Raw genomic sequence first — 26,061 nt, 5'->3', positions numbered from 1 at the left:
ATAGGTGTGCTTCTTCAATTTCTTCAGGGGTTTCTTTTTCCTCTGAGGAACAATGTGTTCTTTCCCCGTACGGACATTCCATCCCTGAGCTGGTCCAAAAGTTAAGTGCCGTACACAGGTCTGAGTACCTGGACAGCGTTGCAGACCTTGGCTGGGCTCAATGGCCAGAGAACCTACATCCTAACCCGAAAACTCTCCATACTTTTAAACATGGAGGACAACAAAATCTCTGTAGTCTGGGCCCAAAATTCCACATCCAGACCCCTGAGCTCTTTGGCCACTTTTACCATTGTTCAAACAGAAATAACCCTGGTGGTGGAACGGTTAAGTGCTCAGCTGCTACCAAAAGGTTGGCAGTTCAAGCCCACCCAGTGGCTCTGCAGGAGAAAGACCTGACAATCTGCTTCCGTAAAGACTGTGACCAAGAAAGCCTTATGGGACAGTTCTACTCTGTTACATTGGGTTACTATGAGTCAGAATCAACTCGACAGCACCCAACAACACTTACTGAAGACATATGATGCCCTAGACTTAGGTAGGCTACATGTTTTACACCTATTAACTCAGCTTATTTTCACATCAATTCCATGCGGTAGGCATTACTACCTTCATTTTATATGTAGAAACTGAGGGTTTGGGAAGGTTAAAAATATTGTTGTTCATTATGGATTGAACTGTGTCCCTCAAAAACATGTGTTATAACCCTTACCTCTATGTCTGTGGTTATAATCCCATTTGGGAATGGGCTGTCTTTGTTATGTTAACAAGACAGGATATGTGCAAGGTGCATCTTAAATCAATCTCTTTTGAGATATAAAGAGATTCAACAAGCAAGCAGAGCAGAGATGGGAGAAGACTGACATCAAGCCAGATGGAGATCTCCAAGGGACCAGGAAGCAGAAGCTGAAGAGATAAGAACCTTCCTCCAGAGCCAACAGAAAGAGAGCCTTCCCCTAGAGCTGGGACTCTGAATTCAGACTTCTAGCCTCCTAAACAGTGAGAAAATTAATTTGTTTGTTAAAGCCATCCACTTGTGGTATTTCTGATAAAGCAGCATAAGAAAACTAAGACGCTTGTCCAACGTCAAGCAGTTCCTAAGGGGCTGAGTCAGAATTCAAACCCTGTTAAGTCTGACCCTAGAACCTAGCTCTGCCCCACTCCAACTCTATTCCATTTCTGCAACATCTTTCAGGAAACTGGTGGCTCTTCAAACAGGCATGCCTTTCATTTACCAAAAACCTACAGATAACATCATACTTCATGGTGAAAGGCTGAGTGTTTTCCCCGTAAGATCAGGGATAAAGCAAGGATGTCTGCACTGAACATGCTACTGGAAGTCTTTGCCATATTTGTTCCCCAAGAAGATTTGAATCTCTTTAAGGATGTGCTTCTCCTAATTGTTTTTGTGTCTAAGACACCTTTTCCTACTAGAAAGAACACAATCCCTATTTACTAAAATTGACTTGAGCCAACCTTACCGTGTCAGCTGAGGAAGGGTGCTATGAACTCGGCGGGCAGGCCTGGTCTGTTCAGGGAGAGAGCAGAAATTTTGGGCTCACCCTAGCCCAGTATTGTAAGAGGCGATTTTGGCACTTCACTCTGCTGCCACGCTTCCCTCTCGCATTAAGGAACACCTCTGCCTCCTCCACCGGCTGGTGTTTGGGGTAATCAAGCAGCCAGAGTCCTGAGAGTGAGTTCTGTTTCTGATAACCAACTGGGAGCCACTGTAAGTCCTTTAGCATCTCCACCCCCAGAGTGCCGCCACCCTGGAAACCATGATTCAGTGAGACACCTGATTTAGCTGTAAGATACTTAGAGCTATTATTGTCTTTCTCTGTTCCCAGGGGGTAAATGCACTAGGCAAAAGAAAAGTGGAACAAAACACAAGAATACACCCAGTAAGAGGACACAGAAGGTTAAACAGGAGACGCATCATGACACAGAAAGCCCTGTGGTCTCATCAGCTCGGAGTCCCAGGCCAACGGCAGCGAATCACTGACTCCTTTTCCTTAAGGCACGATTTCACTGACACCACCTGAGACGCTGTTGATAACACAGGTTCAAACCCCTACTCCTCAGCTTCCCCACTGACCCATGCCTTCTTCAGTACTAGTACCAGTATCAGTCGCTGTCAAGTCAGTTCCAACTCATGGTGACCCCACGCGTGTTAGAATAGAACTGTGCTCCACAGGGTTTTCAATGGAAGCAGGCTGCCAGGGCTTTCTTCCAAGACACTTCTGGGTGGATCCAAACCACCAACCTTCTTGTTAGTAGCCAAGTGCTTAACCATTTATGCCAACCAAGGACTCAAAGCTGCCTCTGTCAGTAAGAGGCACCCATTTTCTCCCAGCTTCGTGGGCTCAAAACCAGCTTCCATTTCATCTTAGGCACTGTCAGTAACATAACAGGCAGAAAGAAAAAAAAATTGAGATGGAAGTGAATACATGGAAAAAAGGACCCCTAAAAGCCCTAAATATGTGAAACCAAAGTGCCACTCTGTGCTTCCCCGATTTAAGGAATTTCTGCAAAAAAAAAAAAAAGACATATGAAGAAAAACAAAATAATATGAGAAGAGCCCAGGAAGCCTGCTTTGGCTGCAGCCCCTAAATCTCTGGGTAATAAAAGCCTGGCAGGAAAATCCTAACGGGGCTGGCGCTGCCCAAGCCACTAGCCTGTTCTGTTTCCCAAAAGCACATTAAAAATACATTTCCCAGTTTAATAGGCTTATGAGCCGAAATGAATGTGTCAGAACTCTTATAAATATGATAGAACCTGCTAACCCAGCAAATGTTAAATTTTGCATAAGGAGACAGTATCCCTAACTCTTCAGTAGACACTTAATGAATTTTTCAAACAAAGTGCCCCGACAGCTGCTCGCAAGGCTCCAGATGAATTAAATGGGTTTTTATTACTGCCAGGATTAGCCTTCTCTTGTTTTCTCTCATTTCCTCTCATCTCTCTTACTTGTGCAAAACAAGAAAGCTCCTCCAGACTGCCAAGTTCTTTAAGCCTGGCCATGGAGTGATCAGAGTGTGGGGCTGGTCAGTGCACTGGACTGAAGTGCCCCCCAGAATTCATGTCCACCCCACCCCGAGCCTCAGAACATGACCTTATTTAGAAACAGAACCTTTGCAGATGTAATTAGTCAAGACGAGGTAAAAAAAAAAAAAAACAAAAACGATTGCTGCCAAGTCAATTCCAACTCAGTGACCCTATAGGACAGAGTAGAACTGCCCCATAGAGTTTCCAAAGAGCGGCTGGTGGATTCAAACTGCTGACCTTTTTTGATTAGCAGCCAAGCTCTTATCCACTGTGCCATGAATGAGGCCTAAATCCAACGACTGCTGTCTTTATAAGAGAAAGAAGAAGGAGATTCAGACACAGAAACTCGCGCAGGGAAGATGGCCATGTGACAACAAGGGCAGAGTCTGGAATGATACAGCTACAAGTCAAGGAACGCCAAGGTTTGCCAGCAACCACCAGAAGATGAAAGAGACAAGGAAGGCTCCTTCTTCAGAGCCTTTGGAGGGAGCATGGCCCTGCCAACACCTTGGTTTTGGACTTTTAGCCTCCAGGGCTGTGAGAAGATAAATTTCAGTTGGCTTAAGCCACCCAGTTTGTGGAACTTTGTTACAGCAGCAACAGGAAACTAATACAGTCAGGAGGCCGCTTCTACACATTCAGATGAAGAGAGCAGACCAGGTACGCAACCATCCTTCCATATTAAACTCCCAGAAAATTACCTGAGTCAATCATTTCAGGTGATGGTGGAATGGATGCAATTGCCCCACCCCTTTAACTTCATTAGCATAGACTGTCCACCTGTCAGCAGTCTTGAAAATCATTTGTCTTTCTTTCTGGTTACTCTCTCTGAGTAATTTTGCAATTTCAACTCTTTTCCATCCCCTTTTATTTAGCTTCCCCAGCCCATCCGAAATACAAGACTTAACAGATAAAAAAAAAAAAGGAGACGAAATACAGAGAGAGAGAGCCAGAAGGTTAGAAATACAGAACCAAGCATTCCTGCTACCTGGTATTTATTTACACTGCCATCAAGGGAAGATATTGTTTGGTGCCAAATTGCCTCTATGCCCAGGCACATGAAAATCCATTTCAGAAGGACTCCCTAGCTTAGAAAATCAGGACTGTTAAGAAAAATAAAAAAGGCAACTAAGTAGGAAACATGCTGTTTCAAGGCTAAATATTAGTCCAAATATGACATTCTTCAGAAGCAAAAGAATCTACAAAAAGTACTGGCCTAATGATAGCCCCGAGTTAAGACACACCAATGACTATAGTCGCTCAGGCTGCCTACGCAGAGCCCTGTGTGAGAGGGTATTTCTGTATTATTTCCTTCTTTTATTTAGTATCCGTGATAACTAAAGAGTTCCTGGCAATTATCATTATTGAGTCCTTTGCTCTTCATCTTTCTGCGAAATATTTTTGTGCGCCGCCTGTTAATCGCCTTGGTGCTGTTGTTATTTGCCGACATATTGGGTTCATACCCAGCTCTTAATGAAGAAGCCAAGGTCACAGGCCCCAGCCCAGAAAGGGGGCAACAAAGCAAGGGCCTGCCTTTCTCGGACCCTAGACTACATCTTTCTGTTAGGCCAGAAGAAGACATTACAGTGTCCCCTAACCAGCCAGTTCACCTTAGAAGTCTAATGGCTAAAACTACATGCCAAGACATTAAATCTATACGAATAACAGTGAAATTATTCTTCCCTCTTTAGAGGTCTTACCGATTGAATGGCAGAATTACTAGTAACGTTCCAGAGACTTCCCTAAATGCACACTATCTTGGAGAACTAGTCATGAGGAAAACACTCAGAATTTCTCCTAAAGACCCCTGTAGGTACTACATCTGACTCTTGGTCAAATTTCAGTTCACTAGATTTGACTGGAAATATTGGTGACAAAAGGAATATCTACTTCAGGGAAGACGTGGAAAGTTAGAAAATACGGAAAAAGAAAAAGCGATTGTCATAGGAGCGTTGAAGTCCTTATGGCAGTTTCTGTTGAGTCAATTCTGGCTCATGGTGACCCCACGTGTGTCAGGGTAGAACTGTACCCTTTACGGCTTTCAATGGTGGATTTTTCAGAAGTAGATCACCAGACCTTCCTTCCGAGGCAACTCTGGGTAGATTCAAGCCTCCAACCTTTTGGTTAGCAGCTGAGTGTGCTAACCCTTTGTACCACCCAGGGACTCTCTGGCTTTAGGCTATGTCAAGGAACTTCAGTGCCAAGGAAATCTAAGAGTTGGGAGTTGTACTACACCTGGCAGCTATCTTCCCAGGTGAGATTTCACCCTACACAGCCTGGCTGTTCTCCACTTTCACACATATACCTAAAAATATAACCCCAAAGGCACCACCATGAAAATCTCATCTATTGGTTTCCTGGTTCAGCCAGAGGAAGTGTCCCCAGTTAAAATGCAAACACCTGAACAGTAGTAAAACACTAAGTCCATTGACAAGACCTCCAGGTCCATCACTTTAGCAAAACTTTTCCCAGTGACACCTAAGGGAAGATGCTTAACAGGGAAAATTGGAGGAAGGGACTACTCCAAGCACAAGATTAAAAGATGCCTAGAAATGAACAGAGGATGCCTAGAGATGAACAGAGGATGCCTAGAGATGAACAGAGGATGCCTTGAGGTGGGTGACAGGTATCAAGGAGCATCTGAACGGCATCCTGGTTCTGAGTGGGACAAGCCCTGTGGGTGCTGACCTACGGGCTGGGCACTTGGGAATCTTGAGTCAGAAAAGGCAAGTACTCTCTCCCAAGAACAGTTCTACTTCCACAGAAGAATGCCACACAGCAAATCAGAAGCAGAGCCAGTAAGGAATTTAAGATTTTGGAGTTAAAACAAAAACAACCAAAATAAAAATCCCCCAAAACAAAGGCTCCATGTTGCTAGTAGGCAGTGATTGTAGTTTATCCCAACCTGTAACACCCTTAATGCCAGGTCTGTATCAGTTTCATGTTACAATACATGACTTCAACAAGGGTGTCAAATCCGCCATACCTTCTAGGTTGAATTATTATTGCCAAGTGAATTTTCCTATAATAAAAAAGTAGGACATTAAAGAAAGATCCATTTCTAGCCAGATTTTCTTACAGTTTATGCTTTCCTGGCTTTAAGTACCCATTCATTTCCCCCCCGCAACAATCTTTGAAATGGTTTACAGAAAATACAGGGGTGCCACCTCACAACTATGTAATCTCCTAACCTAGATCCACCTCTTTCTCTACTGAAAATGATACTCCTGTTCCTTCCATAGATGCACGAAAGTATAGACAATTCTCCATCTGCCATGCTAAAAAGCAAACCAAACAGTTGCCATCGAGTCGACTCCAGCTCACAGTGTACATGTGTACAGGTTAATGGAACTCACCAATAATCAAAACCACAGTTCACTTTTGAAGAGTTTCAGCTTCCTTCTCCAGAGCAAACCAAATACTGAATAAGGGCAGTTAACAATAAGTAAAAGAATCGGTTGATTCACTTTTTACTGCCTTCTCCATAGTCTAAAAAGGATGCTAGTGAGAAAATAAAAATAGGACCAAAGTCCAACTGGGCAGCTGAATAGAGAGGTTGAGACAGAGAAGCCCAAGATCCAGATTAACACCGGGGTTATGGAGCCATCCGGAGTGTGATAATAGTTGTAGACCTTAGCCTTCCAAAAATTACATGTTTACATAACATTTTGCATAAGATTTTATGAGGTTCATGAGCCTTTTGGTGCCCATTCATGGACCTCAGGTGTAAAGAACCCCTGGCCTAATTTCTAGAATTTACTCCCTAATTTATTTGTCCATAGAGATATATGTACAAACATGCTCTCTGCCACACTGTTTATAACAGCAAAGATTGAAAACAACCTCAGGGGCCACCAAGGGGGGCCAGTGAGGTCACATCATGGCCAATAACAAGAACGGGATAGGCCTGCGGGTACCCTACAAAACAAATACCCAAAGTATTGTTGAGTGACAAACGCAAGGCACAGAACAATGGGCCAAGCGTGACTGTGTAAGTATAAAATTTCTAAAGGATAAACTAGAAACTAAAAACAATGTGTCTACGATGGGGAACTGACCATAAGGGGTTTGAACTTGGAAGAAAAATTACTTACTGTTAATCCATGTTCTCACATTTTGATTAAAAGCAAACTAGTTGGAGATAGATAAATAAGTAGTTGGACAGATGGATGGGTGGGAGGGTGGGTGGGTGGACGGTCAGATGGACAGAAAATTAGGGAGACAGACGGACAGTTTTCAAAGAACTTCTGGCCCAGCTAAGTCACAAAATACCCTCAGCCTTGAGAGTGCAAAGCATCTGATACCAAGACCATAAATAGGAAAGAATCTCATAAATGCTTTTCCCAGCTCGCGCTGCTGCTGCTGTTCAGAGCAGATGAACTTTCTCTCCCACAGTGTGGCTCTTCCTCTTGCCGAACCAATTATGGGACATTATAACAGCAGCACCAATATTATTTTTTTAAGGCTGGTGTTATTCACTAAATATCCATTAAGCCAATCTCCTTGCTCCATTTATAGCAAGCTTAAGGGCAAACCCAGATGGTACAAATAATGCATGTTCAGGCTTGATCTGCAGGAGGCCAGTATTCAAATAGCCATCATCAGTTTTCAAGTCCTCCACTGCCTGATACCCACAGGTGCATCCAGGTGAGAAGAACAGTGAACTTTCAAGAGATGGTAGGGCTCTCTCAGTCTTGGCAAACCATCTTCACACTCCCCAAAGGCTGAGTCTGCCTTTGTATCTGAACAGTTAGCAACGGCTAAGGAGGGTTGCTTGGTAACCTGGTAACAGGCTGTGCCTAGGTGTTCTTAAGCCAGGGACAGGGTCGTGTCTTCCTCCCACACAGCCCCTGCTTACCACTTAACCCTGGGCTGGCCAAGAAGATCCAGTAATTCCAGAAGGTTCTCCTACAAAGCCAACCCTTACTGGGCCCACCCTTCCCATGGCCCCATGGGAAAAGGTTGACCCAAGGGATCATCACTTTTTAACTTTTTTTGACTGACAGGCACTGAACATTCTCCCTGTGGCCTTGAGCATAAAAACAGGATAGAATAAAATCTGGCCAACTTTTTCAAAGAGAAGGCTCAGAATCAGGACTATAAAATCTTTGAAGGAGCGTACCAGAGCCCTAGCACAGTACTGGGGGAGTCTCTGGGTGGTACAAATTGTTAGTACACTTGGCTGCTAATCAAAAGGCTGGAGGTTCAAGTCTACCCAGAGGTACCTCAAAAGAAAGGCCTGGTGATCCACTTACAAACAATCAGCTACTGAAAACTCAACGGACCACAATTCTACCTGACACACATGGGGTCACCATCAGTCAGTCAACTTGAAGGCAACCGGTACTGGTATCACAATACTGATGGTGGCAATTGACAGAAAGGCCTCTGGCCCCGCGTTCACAGGCCCAGCAAGGAAAACAGCAAGCTTTCCTGAAGTACAGTGCCCTTCCCTGGTCACTCACTACAAGCAGTCCTGGACTGTGCTCCTACAAAAAGAAAGCAGAAGATAACACCTAAGCCATTTTAATTAGAGTATGAATGGCAACTGGGATTGTACACGGGGCAGATTTGCCCTTCCGACCCTCTATTACTTGAGCTTGTGTTGGATGAATTTTTTATTTCCTGATTATTTTCCACATAGGAACTTGTGAAAGGCAGAAAGAATTAACCCAAGTGGAGAAGATACTGGAGTTCCCCATGAATAATTCGTGCAGGACATAACCTGAACACAGGTAATTGAGAACTGGTGTGGCACAGCAGTAACTTTTTTACATTTACTGCCCCAAGGTCTGGAGATCGGCTCAGAGCAGGTATGGTGAAAACATCAAAATAAGATGCCAGCATGGACATGTCAAAGGACTACCCTCCCTTAAGTCACTAATGTGAACATGGTGACCAGCCGCCAATTTGTTTCTCCTCCATTCACTCAAGAGAGAAAAGGAAACAGAAAGAACTTTATGCCATTGTCAAAGTTGTTTGCCTGGTTTTAGTTACCAAGACCATGGTCCACCAAAGACTTGGGGAGAATGAGGGGTGAACACATCACAGCCCCCAGGGGTTTGCGAGTCAAATGTGAGGATTCTTAAATAAATTCAAAGGAAAAGGCGGCATCCAGCCTTCCTCACGCTAACTGGCCTTAAAGTTAGCCAAATGCCATATGAATACACAGGGACTGCGCAAGGACAGGAGTCGTCCTACCCCTCTGAGGTGGGGAAACAATGCAGTCCAACACATCTTCAACTTCTTCTTGGTGGGGAACAGTCCAGTCTGCCCACTCCACCCCCAGCACCCCCAGGGACTTGGAAGCTGCTATCTGATTGTTCTCAAGGGACACGTCCCTCTAATTTAGGAGAAAAGGCATGAATTTGCTGTCAGTGGTTTCAACTTTTCTGGCTCAAAACTGGATCAGCGGGAGAAATAGCCAGTGTCCCAGATGAATCAAAAAGATCAAAGTCATGAAAATGAGAAGGCTCACTCAGGGTGCATTAGGAGGGAAGGGCTAGGCAAAAATGCCCATGCTCTGTGACCCAAATCAGCCCACTGCTCATCAGAGTGACCCTGGCCCACTGGAGTATGGTGCCCCATCCTGGTCACTAAAGACAGTCCTTCACGGTGCTCCAAGAAAAAGCAAACAGAAGGTAACATGTAAGCCATGGTAAACAACGCTCCAAAGGTCCCTTTACCTCCTGCACACTAAGCAGGTGGTTTGCAGAACAAACAAGAAGTGAAGGTAGGCGGCCACACGCCAGCTTAGCCCTGTGCTGTGGTAGCTACAGCATTTGGAAAGACAGGACGGAATGCCTGTAACTTCCCTCTTCTAAACTCCTACAACCAGGGCCAAGCCTAGACTGTCTAGCTCAGCTGAGGGTCTGCAGCAGAGAGCTTGCCTGAAAGAAGCCCAGCTCTACCTATCCGGATGGAAAGTTCACTCTCGGGGAAGAGCAGTGCAGGACCCTCGGGATCGGACTTCTTCTTCATCAGCTGAGGGTCCAGGTTCAGTGCCAAGGCTGTCTGAGGGTCTTCTGCTGCACCCTGAAACAAGAAACAGTAGCATCACTATAACACCTCTACTACCTTCATGCCCTGGGCCACTCTGGCTCAGAGGTCCCAAAGGCAACTTGGCCAGCCTTTACTAAGAGCACCAGGGCTAAGCTAGTCCCGGGCCAGACCCAGGTGTCAGGCCAGGCAGGGTCATTAGGAAGACAACAAGCTTTCTGGCTGTAGTGCTTTCCAAATCAAAGCCAAATCCCACTGCTGTCGAGTCAATTCTGATGCACAGCAATGCTACAGGACAAAGTAGAACTGCCCCATAGGGTTTCCAAGGCTGTAATCTTTCTCGAATCCTCCCAAGTGCCTTGGAAGAAAGGTCTGGCAATCTACTTCTGAAAAAGCAGCCACTGAAAACCCCACGGGGCACAGTTCTACTCTTAAACACATGGGATTGCCATAAGTTAGAGTGGACTCAACGGCCACATCTTTCTCCCATGGAGCGGCCATTGGATTAGCAGCCGAGTACTTAATCACTGTACCACCAGGGCTCCTTTGCAGTACTTTAGGGATGACAAAAACGAAATTGGAGGAAGATCGGAGAAGACTGGGGTGTGTACACTGCCTTCACCATCGCTGCACGGTGAATGGCCCAATGGACTTAGTTCCTGAAATATCAAAAGAAAGCAACAGGGCAGGTTCACTTGGGTGGCAACCTCAGTATAGGAACCAAGGTCAATGTTTTCGGGAATTCACCATGTTCACATCTCTCATGAGATCAAAGAGGAGAAGATCCAAACAAAAGCATCTCAAAGGAAGGAGAGTGAGCGTCACAGGGAACACACCTACTATTAGGAGTCATGTCCAGACAGCCTTAAGGCAGCTGTGTCACCCTTCTGCTTTGTAACTGATGAAGTCAACTAATTCACATTAACTAGGACAAACTCATGACTTTGATCTCCACCTTCATTTGTTGTCCTTGGGAGCCATCAAGTCGGTTCCAACTCATAGTGACCCCATGTGACAGCGTAGAACTGCCCCACAGGACCTTCTTGGCTATAATCTTTTATAGACGCAGACTGCATCACCAGAGCTCCTTTACCTTCGTTTACCACAGATTTATTGACTGCTGGTGTTGTGGATACACAGAGAACAGGACAAAGTCCCAGCCCTCACGGGGCTTGCATTTCAGTCACAAAAATCTGTTGCCATCAAATAATTCTATTATGAAAACATTCTGCATCCCACTTTGAAATGTGGCGTCTGGAGTCTTAAATGCTAACAAGCGGCCATCTAAGATGCATCAATTGGTCTCAACCCACCTGGATCAAAGGAGAATGAAGAACACCAAGGTCACACGATAACTATGAGCCCCAGAGACAGAAAGGGCCACATGAACCAGAGACTTACATCATCCTGAGACCAGAAGAACTAGATGGTGCCTGGCCACAACTGATGACTGCCCTGACAGGGAGCAAAACAGAGAACCCCTGAGGGAGCAGGAGATCAGTGGGATGCAGACCCCAAATTCTCACAAAAAGACCAGACTTAATGGTCTGACTGAGACTAGAGGAATCCCAGCGGTCATGGTCCCCAAACCTTCTGTTGGCCCAGGACAAGAACCATTCCCAAAGACAACTCATCAGACATGGATTGGACTGGACAATGGGTTGGAGAGAAATGCTGATAAAGAGTGAGCTACTTGTATCAGGTGGACACTTGAGACTGTGTTGGCATCTCCTGTCTGGAGGGGAGATAGGAGGGTAGAGGGGGTTAGAAACTGGCAAAATTGTCACGAAAGGAGAGACTGGAAGGAGGGAGCAGGCTGACTCATTAGGGGTAGAGTAAGTGGGGGTATGGAGTAAGGTATATACAAGCTTATATGTGACAGACTGACTTGATTTGTAAACTTTCACTTAAAGCACAATAAAAATTATTAAAAAAAAAAAATCTGTTGCCGTCAAGCCCACTCCAACTCATGGCGATTCCATGTGTTTCAGGGTAGAACTGTGCACCATGGGTTTTTCAATGGCTGATTTTTCAGAAGTAGATTGCCAGGCCTTTCTCCCAAGGCACCCTGAAAGGACTCAAACCTCCAACCTTTAACCGTTTATACCACCCGGGACCCCTACGTTCCAGTTGTTGTTGTAGTTAGTTGCCCTTGAATCAACTGTGATTCATGACTAAGGCACAGCCTCAGGCAGCTTTGCATCAGAACCCTGTTTTCTTTGCTTGGCTTCCTCCTCCACAATTTTGCATTAAAAATCTTATTTCCTTTGCTTGAAAGTTATCTGTAAACCCCATTGTGCCTGCATAGTGTGATTAAGAATATTGTTGATGTAACTTGTATGAACTTCCTACTTGTAAACCCCCTTAAAGTAACTTTTTCCCTCGCCCTCATGGAGCAGTCTTGTGACAGCAGCTCCAACTGACTCCTTTCGTTGCACAATGAAATAAAGGAGCCTTTCCTACTTCTCCTCCTCGGTCTCTCATTTATTGGCCAATATTATGAATCACACTGAGCAGAGTCTGGGGTTTCCACCTAGTAATATGATGACCCATGTATGTCGGAACAGAACTGTGCTCCACAGGGTTTTCAAGGCTGTGACCTTTGAGAAGCAGATCACCAGGCCTGTCTTCCGAAGCTCCTCTCAGTGAGCGCTCCAGTTAGGAACAAATAAATCCATAATGGGAACACAAGCTGTTAAAAAAAAATAATCAAAACTCACTGAAATTTAAACATAAGATCTATGCTTTACAGTTATTCTATATGCATATGGGGAGGCCATTTTGATTGAAGGAAAAGCAAACGGCTCAAAGAAGCTAGAAGCCAAAAAAAAAAAAACAAACTCAGTGCCACTGAGTCATTTCCAACTCATAGTGACCCTATATGATGGAGTAGGACCGTCCCATAGAGTTTCAAGGAGCACCTGGTGGATTTGAACTGCTGACCTTTTGGTTAGCAGCCAAACTCTTAACCACTATGCCACCAGGGTTTCCAAGTTAGGTACAACAGGGCTTAAAAAAGAGAAGTGGAGGAGGTAATATAAAAACTCAGCCATTGACTAATAATATTAACCTGACTGACTGAGGGCTGCCTTCCCTCTTTACTGAGATCCACTGATAACAGGTTGCTTCTGGCCTGGGTTGCTAATAATTTGGCCCTCCACCCACCTACAGTCTTGAAGCTTTTTGAGATTTTAATTAGGAAGTAATGGTTTGACTTGCCTCCTCTGCTAGCAGGAAAAGGCATATTTACATTGCTATCTCTGGCAGGCTTTTGCAGCTTGGGTCAATGGTTAATATTTGGTTTCGTCGTTAAGAAAAACCTTAAAATTAAAGTGAGATGTCTCTTAATAATTTTCCTCTTCAACAAGCTTTTCTTCCTCGGCGTCAGCCAGAACCCCTTAACCCTGCTGCCACTTACAAATGCGCAGGCTTTCCAAGGGAATGGGGAGGGAAGGGCTGGCCGCGCAACCAACACAGCCACCTCCACCACATCCAAATCCCACAAAGCTCAGGGAAAGAGTGTAGGTAGAATCAACAGGATGGGCCAAGAGCAGCAGGCATTTTTTGAAAGTCAGGCAGAAATAACTCCAAACAAACAGTTAAGCTTTCATTTAAAGAATATGGCTTTAACGTGGCAGAGGAGAAGGCTTATAATCCAATCACTGAAATGCTTCCACTTGTAAGAAAATACTAGAGCTGGGTTTTGGGGGGTAAGTTTTTTTCATGAGGACTCTGAGTGGTGCAAAGAGTTAAGAACTTGGCTATTAACCGAAAGGTTGACGGTTCAAATCCACCCCAGAGGCACCTCGGTAGAGAGGCCTGGTGATCTACTTCCGAAAAACCATGGGCACTAAAACCCCTACGGAGTGCAGTTCTACTCTGAAACACATGGGGTCGCCATGATTCGGAATCTACTGGACAGCAACTGGTTTTCTTTCATGAAGGAATCTCAAGAAAGTTATGCCTGACTGTATCTTTCTCTCTCTCCCTCTCTCTCTCTCACACACACACACACACACACACCCCTTGTCTTCCCATTACCATGATGATCAGGGATAAGAAAGAGTACCTGATGATTCGGAAATTTTATTTCATCATTTCTTCCCAAACCAAATACATGTTAAAAATGAATACCTAAATCCTTCCTCTCCTGTCTTCTCATCTGTCTCATACATCGCTATTGTCCCATCCATCTCTTTGCAACTTCCACACAATGCAGCTTAACAAGGGAGCCAGCACCTCGTTTCACCTCGTTTACAAGGAAAAACAAGCCTCCTGGCTCTGCTTGAGCTACCGCTGTAAAACTCCACAGGTCCCTCTGTGGAATCCTAGGGGCAATAGGAATTTTGCCTCTTCTGTCTTGGTGGCACGGTGGTTCAGAGCTCAACTGCTAACCAAAAGGTCAGCAGTTTGAATCTACCAGCCACTCCTTGGAAGCCCTATGGGGCAGCTCTACCCTGCCCTGCAGGGTCACTATGAGTCCGAATTGATTCGACTGCAATGGGTTTGGTTTTCAGGTCTGTGGGAAGAAGCTCACAGAGGCAACCTGTCACGATACGTCATGGCCAAGGTTGGCATTACCGATGTATGGAATCCCGGGGGCCCAGAAGCGACTTTAAGAATGCCAGTCTCTACCCTCTGCTGAAATGCCCTCTAACGATCCCTGACTGACAGACAGCTGGTGCCTGTGCTAGGTGCCATGCGCCATGGAGTCCCACCTCTTGGTTTATTTCTAATTCTATACCTCAGGCTGACATCTGAGGAGTCAACTCAGCAACAAAAGGTGTGACACCGTGAGAACGTGTCAGCTGATCTTCCTTTGTTTTCCTTCTTTTTATAATGTGATTGACACGTAACTGGGGGAAGGATATAGAAGGATAACCACTTCAGTACAGCAGAAATGCCTCAGCGTTGATACATGCTTAAGCTGCAGCAGTGTATCTCATAGACGCCCATTTAGTCAGGTGCAGCTTGCAGCGACCCCGGCTTTAATTGAGGACAGTGGTTCTCAACAGAGAGCAATTTTTGCCACGTAGGGGAGCCCTGGTGGTGCAGTAGTTAAGAGCTATGGCTGCTAACCAAAAGTTTGGCAGTTCGAATCCACCAGCTGCTCCTTGGAAACCCTATGGAGCAGTTCTACTATGTGTTATAGGGTTGCTATGGGTCGAAATTGACTCCATGGTGACAGGTTTGGTTTGGTTTATGGGACATCTGGCAATGTCACAACTGGGGAGTGGGGTTGCTACTGGCATCTAGTGGGTGGAGGACAGGATGTTCTTAAACATCCTACAATGCACAGGATAGCCACCAACAACACAGAACGATCCAGCCCAAATGTCAATAGTGCCAAGTTTGAGAAACCCTGCTTTAGAAAGATTTAGGATGATCAGGACGCCAAAGCTCTCTGTAATATTGGGGATGCTGGGAACTCATAGCCCCGCTTTTCACTGTAAAGATAAGAATCTTGTCCCTTTCTCTAGGAAGCTTGCCTGTCTGTCTGCCTTCAAGTATTCAAAAAATCTGCATTAAGCGCCAACTGTATACCAGAGCTATTAGGTACTAAAGATAACAGATAAGCCCACTATCCTCATAAATCTTGCACTTTAGTTCGAGAGACAGATAAAAAACTAATAATAAGCCAATTAACAATAAATTATAACACAGAGTGCCAGGTAGCAACAATGTTAAGAAGAAAAATAAATGCCCTGGTGGCTTAGTGCTTAAGTGCTACAGCTGCTAACCAAAGAGTTGGCAGTTCGAATCCGCCAGGCGCTCCTCGGAAACTCTATGGGGGCAGTTCTACTCTGTCCTATAGGGTTGCTATGAGTTGGAATCGACTCAACGGCACTGGGTTTTGGTAGCTCATGGCAGTACTGGTACAGAAGTAATAGGTACTATGATGGTTAATATTGTGTGTCAGCTTGGCTGGGCCATGATTCTCAGTGTTTATATATGATCGCTCCCATGATGGAATCTGCTGTGGGTAGCCAATCAGTTGAAGGAGACTTTCTTTGGATGGTGTGGCCTGCATCTGAATATATGCAGATGTTCTGGCTTTTTGCTCACTCTGGATCCTGCAGCTGCCTCCTGTTCGTCTGACCTCCAGTTCTTGGGACTTGAGCTATCAGTTTATCTGCCAATCTTGGGATTCGTCAATTTTCACAGCCTGTGAGTGGGAGCCCTGCCCTCTGACCTCCCCATCTTGTGTTCACCAGCCCCTGTAGCGATATGAATCATATGACCCCAACACCACCCAGCATGTTTTCTCCTTTTTAAAAATGGGCAACTGAGAGTTTAACGTAACTGAGGCCATGATAAACCTGTAAGTTGTTCTTCCTCTGCCTGCCTCCTCACATACCTCTGTTACTGACTTTGTTTTGACCAAATGTTAATGACTTGGTTCTTTGTTTTAAACTGATGCAAATAATCTTTTGTTCTGGCGGGACTACCTATGGCATACAACCCCCACAGGAAAGTTGGAGCCCAGGTATCAGGTATGTATGTCTTTAGCCTAATAAAGAAATGTCTGTCAGGGGACTACAAAGACACTTGTAACCCTTGTAAGACTCTATATAAGCTCTAATGTAAAACTGCTCTTTGGGACTCCATAGGGACAGCGTGTGTTGCTGCTGGGTCCCTGGTGATGCATGCATCTCCTTAATAAACTTTCCGACTCTTTCTGACTTGGAGTATGTTTCATTGGCTCCACTGCTCCAGGGCATGGACCCTAATCAGGTAACAATCAGGAGAAGGCTTGCGGTTTTCCCTGCCAATCTTGGGATTCATCGACCTTCACAGCCTGTGAGCAAGAACTCTGCTCTCTGACCTGTCGATCCTGGGTTCACCAGCCCCTGTGGCTATGTGAATTAAGAGAAGCCTCCATCCTGCTCCAGGAACTTGGGACATTCTAGCCTCCACAATCTCGTGAGCCTTTTCCTTGATATAAATCTCTCTTTATATATATATTTACACACCTCACTGGTTTTGCGTCTCTAGAGAACTCAGCCTAAGACAGGTAGGGATTTCTGTCTAGCTTTGTGCCAAGTGTTGTTCTGAGCATTTCACATGTGCTAGCCCATTACTGGAGCCCTGGTGGTACAGTGGTTAAGAGTTCAGCTATTAACCAAGAGTTTGGCAGTTCAAATCCACCAGCTGCTCCTTGGAAACCCTATAGGCAGTTCTACTCTGTCCTAGAGGGTGGCTATGAGTCAGAATTGATGCCACAGCAATGGTCTTTTTTTCCTTTCCTTTTTTTTTTTTATTACCCCATTATTAAATGTAAAGGTGGAGTGTTCCTTCAGATAAGAGTGAGGGAAGCCTCTCTGAGAAGGTGGCATTGGAGCAAAGCAAAGAAGCAAGGGAAGAAACCACTCAGATTTCTGATGGGCAGTGTTTCAGGCAAGGGGCAGCTGGGTAAACGTTGACTCCTCTGTCCCCTCCGCATCCTTTTACAGCTGTATGATGCTGCGTCCTGTTGGCCGCGCACTGCTTTATTTCAGTGGTTTGGGGAACACTAAGGAAATCTCACCCCAACTTCACACAGAAGATGCCCTTTTTAATAAGCTAAACAAAGACCCCGAATACCTCCACCTGCACCCACCCCCCCCAGGGCCCACCCTCACCAGGGCCCCTCCCTAGCTGGGTCCACCTCCACCTGGGCCCAACCCCAATGCTCCTATGCACTCGATCCCACCACATTCAGCCTTCCAAAGGGCTGGGGACCGTTGAGCATCAATTGAAGCTGCGGGAAACGTCTCTGGAGTGATGCCCAGGACAGCTTCTTCTCCATCCACACACCTGGCAGTGCTGTCCATGTCACTGTGGTCCCAGCCAAGGCCTAACATGGCCTGCCAGGGCTCTTCCCAGACTCCCTTCTGGGAGTCCTGACATCCCCACACTCCACTCCCAGCTGTTCATGAGGACAACAGAGAAACCCGCCCCTTGAAATTTCAAAGAACAGCCCTGGGGAGAGACGTCAGCCCTGTTTTCGTGGCTTTATCATAATGTCTCTGGTGGTGGAGGACCAGAAGGTCCAGGAAACCCCTCTGCAGCCAGTATGGCTCTCCACCTGTTGGGTGACGGCACCCCTTCCTCCATGGTGTCTGCTCACTAAGCACGGGGGCTGCTAGGGACAGAGGAGCCTTTATGGAGCCTTAAATGAACCCGGCCTAGGCTTGTGCAAGAGTGGCCAGGACCCCAGACAGAAATTCTCTCCCACGTTCCTCTCTTGCTTTGCTGACAGTAGCACACCCACCTTTTCTTTCATTTCTGGGGACTTTTTATTTTTAATCTCTGCAAAGCTCTTCCATGTACACTCTCTCACTCAATCCTTGCAGGCCCCCAGGAGGTCAGCTCCCAGGGTAAACCTCTGACTAATATAAGCTGTTGTCGACTTTCCCCCACAGCCCTGAGAGTCAGCTCTGCCGCCCATCAGCGGAGTAATGAATCACTCTCCTCCCTGCAATAGGGCTGCGGCTGGGCCACTGGGGCTCTGGACATTCAGGTTTGCTGCATCACCTTGCAGTTCCCAAATGCCAAGGTGCCAAACACAAAGTCTCCTTTGCAGGTTAAGCCCTCCCTTCTCCTTCTTCACCACTCTCTCCCCTCAGCCACTTTCCTGTCCTTCCTCCCCCACTCCCACCCACCCCTCCAAATCTAGCTCAGGACAGAAACAAGGGAATGGACTTCTGGGGGGCACGTGGCAACCCCACCAAGGGTCACTGTCTTCCTGTGCAGGAATGATGATGGTGATGGTGGTGACAGCGATGGTGATGGTGGTGACAGTGGTGATTGTGACAGTGATGGTGGTGACGATGATGACGGTGATGAGGATGCAAGGCTTGGGGCAAGTCCCTGGCTCAGAATAAACAGAACTCCTATACACTCGGGAAAGGCCATGTAAATGGCGTAGGGACTGGATAAGAATAGCACCTTCCAGAAGGAAAAGAGAAGAAAAAGAAGGGTGAAATAAGATGAGAGAGAAAGGGGAGGTAGAAAAGCAACCCGGCAACGCGCCTTACATTTAAAACAAAACTTAAGAGAAGACTTCAAAAAACAATATCTCCTTCAAGAATAAAATCCGGGTATTGTTCATCATGACTGGTGGTCCCGGGCATGAGGAAGGCAACTGCCGATGGCTGATATCTCTAGAGCACCCAAAAAAAAAATCCCCAAAGGAAAGGCCCAGAACATAACGGAAGGGATGCACTGGTCTCCAAAGGAAGTCCATAACAAACTAAAGGCCCCACAAAGGAGCCCTGGTGGCACAATGATTAAGCACTGGGCTGCTAGTCAAAACGTTGGCAGTTGGAACCCATTAGCTGCTGCACAGGAGGAAAAACCTTGCAGTTTGCTCCCGTAAAAATTACAGCCTAGGAAACCCTATGGGGTAGTTCTACTCTCTCCTATTGGGTCACTAGGAGTCGGAATCAACTAGATGGCACACAACAACAACAACAAAGGCCCCCACACAAAGCACTACTGGATCAGTACCATTTGGTGCTGAAGCGCTGGTGGCCCTGAAGCCCCCAAACTCATTGCAAGCACTCTATGTTTTGCTCCACATCTCAACAGCAGTCTTCTTTCTGAGCTATGTCCTCTCTCTGGTCCATCCCACGGGGGCTGTGTCCCAAAAACTGTGTCAAGAAAGGCGAAGCAGATGAACCTCGTCAGCTCACCAGTGTATAAATGGCAAGCCTGGCCTTCGCCAAACCCACATACACCTCTAGCACACTGATTCAGGGTCGGGGGAGCTCTGGTAACCTTTCTCTGAGGTTTCTCTGGATTCAGGCTGAGATGATGCTGGCCTCATGGAGTGCAGGCCATTTAACTGGAGACTGTCAGCAGGCCAAGACTCCCTAATGACGGCCAAGGGAAAGGTCAGGGGATTAATTGGTGCCCCCTGCCAGCCACAGCTGATGCAGCCGGCATCCCGCCCCAGTGTAGAAGGGAATTAGGATCTCGAGAGGAGCCTTACCCCCAGGACCAAGCCATCCTAGGCTGGGGAGAGGTCTGGGGAGCGACCTGGCAGGCAACCTGCCTGGAGCCCTGTGTGGGCTGGGCCTCCTCCGCTGCCTCAGTCTCTGCCTCTTGCCATCCCTACTTAACACATACACACACACACACACACAAGGTGACGCTAAATAATTGATGCTCCTTTTATTACTGAGAAATTGCAATAATTATGACACTCATAACACAGTGGTAAATTATTCCACAGAATGGAAAAAAAAATTAAATGTCGCCCAGATCACCAGCCAGAATATGGATGACGCTTACATAACAGATCACCTTCTCACGCTCACGCACGATGGGAACCCAGCAGCGGCCAGCAGCCCAAGGTAAGGCTGGCTCAGGGTGGTGAGCAGCTGGCCTCAAAGCACACGGGGACACCAAGTGGAGCAGACACTGAGGCTGAAAGTACAATCCTGCCTCGGGCTCTTTCAGAAAAGGTACTGCCACCCTCCTTGCCTGGGTTCACCTACACCTTCGGGAATCCTGGATCACAGCCATGAGCCCCCCAAATAAGGAAAATGACAGCTCAAAGGACTTGGTCCCCACCGTCTGCTTTTATTTTAATTGAGATGAAATTCACATAATATAAAAATTAATCATTTAAAAGTATACAATTCAGTGGCATTTAGTACATTTACAATGCTGCGCAACTAGCACTTCTATCAAGTTTCAAAACCTTCTCATCACCAACCAAAAGACGATCCTATGCATACCCTTTAAACAGTCACTCCCCACGCCCTCCTCCCCCAGCCCCTGGCAACCACCAATCTGTTTTCTGTCTCTATGGATTTGCCTGAACTGTCCATAGAGTTTTCACTGGCTGCTTTTCAGAAATAGATCGCTAGGCCTTTCTTCCTACTCCGCTGAAACCGGTTCAGTATCATAGCAACATGCAAGCCTCCACTGGCAGATGGGTGGTGGCTGTGCGTGAGGTGCGCTGGCCTGGGAATTGAACCCTGGTCTCCGGCATGGGAGGCAAGAATTCTACCACTGAACCACCAGTGGCCACTACTGATGATTGCATGTGCTCATCAGTATCAACTTTGGGACCACATGACGATGGGCAGCTGTAACTCTCCAACCAAAGGTTCCATCTTCATTCCCATTCCTGACAAAATACTCAGAGTGGAGCAACCCAGCCCACTCCCCTTTAAGGTAAGATCTTTCATCCTGAAGCCCATGATTTTTTCAATGCCACATTTTCCAGCTTCTTCCCTGGGTTCTCCTTGACCTTAGCCTGAAGCTTCACAGTGGCAGAAGTTAATTATGAATTTCTAGCTATATTTAAGCTGTATGATATTACTCAAATATCTTTTTAGAACAAAACTTCCTCCTATTTCTGGTGCCAAATTACTCATGTCTCAGGGGACATCTAGTTCAACTGGCATAACATAGTTTATAAAGAAAATGTTCTACATTCTACTTTAATGTGTAGCGTCTGGGGTCTTAAAAGACTGTCAGCGGCTATCTAAGATACTCCACTGGTCTCACCCCTGCGGGAGCAAGGAAGAATGAAGAAAACTAAAGATACAAGGGAAAGATTAGTCCAAAGGACTAATGGACCACATCTCACGGCCTCCACCAGACTGAGTCCAGTATAACTAGCTGGTGCCTGGCTACCACCACTGACTGCTCTGACAGGGATCACAATAGAGGGTCCTGGACAGAGCTGGGGGAAAATGTAGGAAAAAATTCTAACAAACAAAAAAAGACCAGACTTACTGTCCTGACAGAGACTAGAGAAACCCTGAGAGTATGGCCCCCAGACACCCTTTGAACTTAGTGATGAGGTCACTCCTGAGGTTCACCCTTCATCCAAAGATTAGACAGGCCCATAAAACAAAAAACTAAAAGAGCACAGCAGCCCAGGGGCAAGGACAAGAAGGCAGGAGGGGTCAGGAAAGCAGATAATAGGGAACCCAAGATTGAGAAGGGAAAGTGTTGACACGATGTAGGGTTGTTAACCAATGTCATAAAACAATATGTGTACTGTTTAATGAGAAGTTACTTTGTTCTGTAAACCATCTGAAGTACAGTAAAGAAAACATAATAATAATACAAATCTAAAAAAAAAAAACCTAAAAAAAAAACTTTTTTTTAGTTTTTAAAGTATAACGAGGTACTTTTCTTTCTAATCCTCAATGGTTACCCACTTCTCTTAATCTAATCCTAGACCTAGTCCTAAGATTGGTAGAAATATATCCATATAATCCAGTCTGAGCCCTATCTGGCTTCTCAATGGTTTGAGAATCCCCAACTGGTCTTTTTCAGACATCTATTACCCTTTTGGAGATTACAGACCTCTTCAGAAATGTGCTTGAAAGCCAAGATTTCTCTGCCCAGAAAAACGCGCATCAGTTACCTATTGCTAGGTAACAAACAGTCCCAAAACTTAGTGCTTTAAAACAACATCAGTTGTAATTGCTCACTAGCCTGCATGAGCTCCCGTTGTTCTGCCTAGGCTCAGCTAACGTTGCCTGGGCTCGTATATGCATCTGTAGTTAGCTGGCAGCTTGGACGGCAGTTGGATGTCAGGGACAGCGCGTGCACCTGGCAGCTAGCAGGCTCTTGGCCAGGGTTTGGCTGGCTGTTGGCTCCATGTTGTTTCTCATTCTGCAGCAGGCTCGACTGAACTTGCTGACGTGGTAAATTCAGGGTTTCAGATGTAGCAAGAGAGATCAAGGTCCAATGTGCAAGTGTTTTTCAAGTCTGTGCTTGCATCACATTTGCTACCATCCCATTAATCAAAGCAAGTCGATGGCCGCCCAGATGGAAGGGGTACATAAACTGACTCCACCTGTTGATGACAGGACCTGCAATAAGACGTTGCCAGGACGTGAGTGCCTAAATGAGAAGGATTTGTGGTCATTTTTACAATCTGCCATACCACATATGCCCCAAGCCAGGCCTACTGATAGCGAGTCAATTCTGACTCATAGCGACCCTATAGGACAGAGTAGAACTGCCCCACAGGGTTCTGGTGGATTTGAACTGCTGAACTTTTGGTTAGCAGCCAAGCTCTTAACAACTGTGCTAGTACATATGCACAGACATTAAAAAAAAATGTTGCATGTGCTATCAGGGAGCCTATGAATTCCCTGAAGCCCTCCATGGATCCATCCAGGCTGTGAACAACTGGTCTAGATTAAACCCACAAAGCCAGTCTCACTCACCTAAAGCAACGCTTCTTCAGTGGGGACCCATGGGCACATTCTCAGAGGTCTGAAGGTTTTACATAAAAATTGTTTAACCTTGTGTTTTCCTTTAAATGAGAATTTAAAAAAACATACCAATAGTCTGAACCACTAGGGTGGCCCCTTTACAACCAAACCCCACTGCTCAATTTTGGTACCCTTGTTTGCATTTGTATTTATGATTGAGCTGGTATCAAGCAGTACTGCTTTGATTGCTGAGAGCTAATGGGAAAAGCAAGGAGCCTGGGTGGAGTGCGTGATTGGCAATCAGCTGCTAACCCAAAGGATGGCAGTCTGAACCCACCCAGCAGCAACATGAAGAAAGGCCTGGAGAACTGCTTCCATAAAGCTTGTTGTTGTTGTTGTGGTTGTTGTTGTTAGATGCCATCGAGTTGGTTCTGACTCATAGAGGCCTCAGGTAGAACAGAACAAAACACTGCCCGGTCTTGCCCCATCCTCAAAATTGTTATCATGCTTGAGCCCATTGTTGCAGCCACTGTGTCAATCCATCTCATTAAGGGTCTTCCTTTTTTTCTGCTGACCCTCTACTTTACCAAGCATGATGCCCTTCTCCAGGGACTGGTCCCTTCTGATAACGTGTCCAAAGTACATGAGACAAAGTCTCACCATCCTTGCTTCTAAGGAGCATTCTGGCTGTAGTTCCTCTAAGACAGATTTTTTTCATTCTTTTGTCAGTCCATGGTATAGTCAATATTCTTCACCAACACCATAATTCAAAGGCATCAGTTCTTCAGTCTTCCTTGTACATTGTCCAGCTTCCGCATACATATTAGGCAATTGAAAGCACCATGGCTTGAGTCAGGTACACCTTAGTCCTCAAGGCAATACCTTTGCTTTTTAACTCTTTAAAGAGGTCTTTTGCAGCTGATTTGCCCAATGCAATACGTCATTTGATTTTTTGACTGCTGCTTCCATGGTCATTGATTGTGGATTCAAGTAAAACGAAATCCTTGACAATTTCAATATTTTCTCCATTTATTGGTCCACTTGTGAGTGTTTTTGTTCTTTACGTTAGGTGTGATCCGTACTGAAGGCTGTGGTCTTTGACCTTCAGTAAATGCTTCTAGTCCTCTTCACTTTCAACAAGCAAGTTTGTATCATTTGTATATCGCAGGTTGTTAACGAGCCTTCCCCTTCAATCCTGATGCCCCGTTCTTCTTCATATAGTCCAGCTTCTCAGATTATTTACTCCGCATAGAAATTGAATAAGTATGGTAAAAGGATACAACCCTGGCGCACACCTTTTCTGATTTTAAACCACTCAGTATTCCCTTGTTCTGTTGGAATGACTGCCTCTTAGTCTATGTACAAGTTCCGCATGAGCACACCTAAGTGCTGAGGAATTCCCATTTTTTGCAATGTTATCCATAATTTGTTATGATCCACACAGTCGAATACCTTTGCATAGTCAATAAAACACAGAACCTAGAGTTAGGAAACCAAAAGGGAAGAACGCTCTTGGCATTTCTCAAACTGAAAGAACTGAAGAAAAAATTCAAGCCTTGAGTTGCAATGCTGAAGGACGCTATGGGCAAAACACTGAACAACGCAGGAAGCATCAAAAGAAGATAGAAGGAATACACAGAATCACCGCATCAAAAAGAACTGGTCAACGTTCAACTTCAACCATTTCATGAGGTAGCATATGATCAAGAACCAACGGTTCTGAAGGAAGATATCCAAGCTGCACTGAAGGCACTGGCAAAAAACAAGGCTCCAGGAATTAACAGAATACCAATTGAGATGCTTCAACACAAGGATGCAGCGCTACAAGTGCTCACTTGTCTATGCCAAGAAATCAGGAAGACAGCTACCTGGCCAATGGGCTAGAAGAGATCCATTATTTGTGCCCATTCAAAGAAAGGTGATCTGACAGAATTTGTAAATTATTGAACAATATTATTAATACCACACACAAGTAAGATTTTGCTGAAGATTATTCAAAAACAGTTGCAGCAAATACATTGACAAGGAACTGCCTGAAATTAAGCTGGATTCAGAAGAGGATGTGGAATGAGGGATATCACTGCTAACATCAGATGGATCCTGGCTGAAAGCAGACAATACCAGAAAGATTTATAAAGATTACAGAAAAAAAACTCTATGAAACTCAGTCCCGCTCTATAACACGTGGGGTTGCCATGAGTTGGAATCGACTTGACAGCAACCGGTTTGGATTTCTGTGGTCAACGGGAAAGGCACAACGGTAGGTTTAATAGACAAATGGTATGTTTGAGCACAGTGCAGGCCAAATGAAGTGCTGTATAGATGATGGAGATTTCCACATAGTTCCACTTTGGTGGAAGAGCTGAGTCTATCCAGTGGCTGTAGTGATACTGTCTTAATTATCTAGTGGCGCCATAACAGAAATACCACAAGTGGATGGCTTTAACAAAGAGAAATTTAATTCCTCACAGTAAAGTAGGCTAAAAGCCCAAATTCAGGGTGTCAGCTCCAGTGGACAGCTTTCTTCCTCCATCGGCTCTGATGGAAGATTCTTATTCTCAATATTCCCAGGGTCGAGAAGCTTCTCAGGCACAGGGACCTCGAGGCCCAAGTACACGCTCTGCTCCTGTTGTTCCTTTCTTGATGGTATGAGGTCCCCAACTCTGTGCATGCTTCTTTTTCCTTTTATCTCTTAAGAGATAAAAGGTGGTTCAGGCCACACCCCTGGGAAACTCCCTTTACATTGGATCAGGGAGGTAACCTGAGTAACGGTGCTGTTACAATCCCACCCTAATCCTCTAACATAAAATTACAATCACAAAATGGCCTAACCAAGTTGATAAAC

The 26,061-nt window shown here is 45.6% G+C and overlaps 1 protein-coding gene across 3 annotated transcripts in view; it reads right to left on the bottom strand.

The window, feature by feature from the left end:
• Positions 1-26,061, bottom strand: part of SLC39A11 (solute carrier family 39 member 11) — a 450,990-nt gene that overhangs the window by 299,871 nt on the left and 125,058 nt on the right. For 2 of the 3 annotated variants that reach the window (XM_023556945.2, XM_064270820.1), the window contains one exon: positions 9,933-10,077. In XM_023556945.2, the coding sequence (XP_023412713.1) occupies positions 9,933-10,077 (145 nt within the window). The remainder of the gene's footprint in view (positions 1-9,932; positions 10,078-26,061) is intronic. The other variant, XM_003417282.4, reaches the window with a different exon arrangement.

The sequence above is a fragment of the Loxodonta africana genome, chromosome 18 (genome assembly GCF_030014295.1).
Source record: "Loxodonta africana isolate mLoxAfr1 chromosome 18, mLoxAfr1.hap2, whole genome shotgun sequence".
Classification (NCBI taxonomy): domain Eukaryota; kingdom Metazoa; phylum Chordata; class Mammalia; order Proboscidea; family Elephantidae; genus Loxodonta; species Loxodonta africana.
Note: the sequence above shows the minus strand (reverse complement) of the source record. Positions and strands in the feature narration are given on the sequence as shown.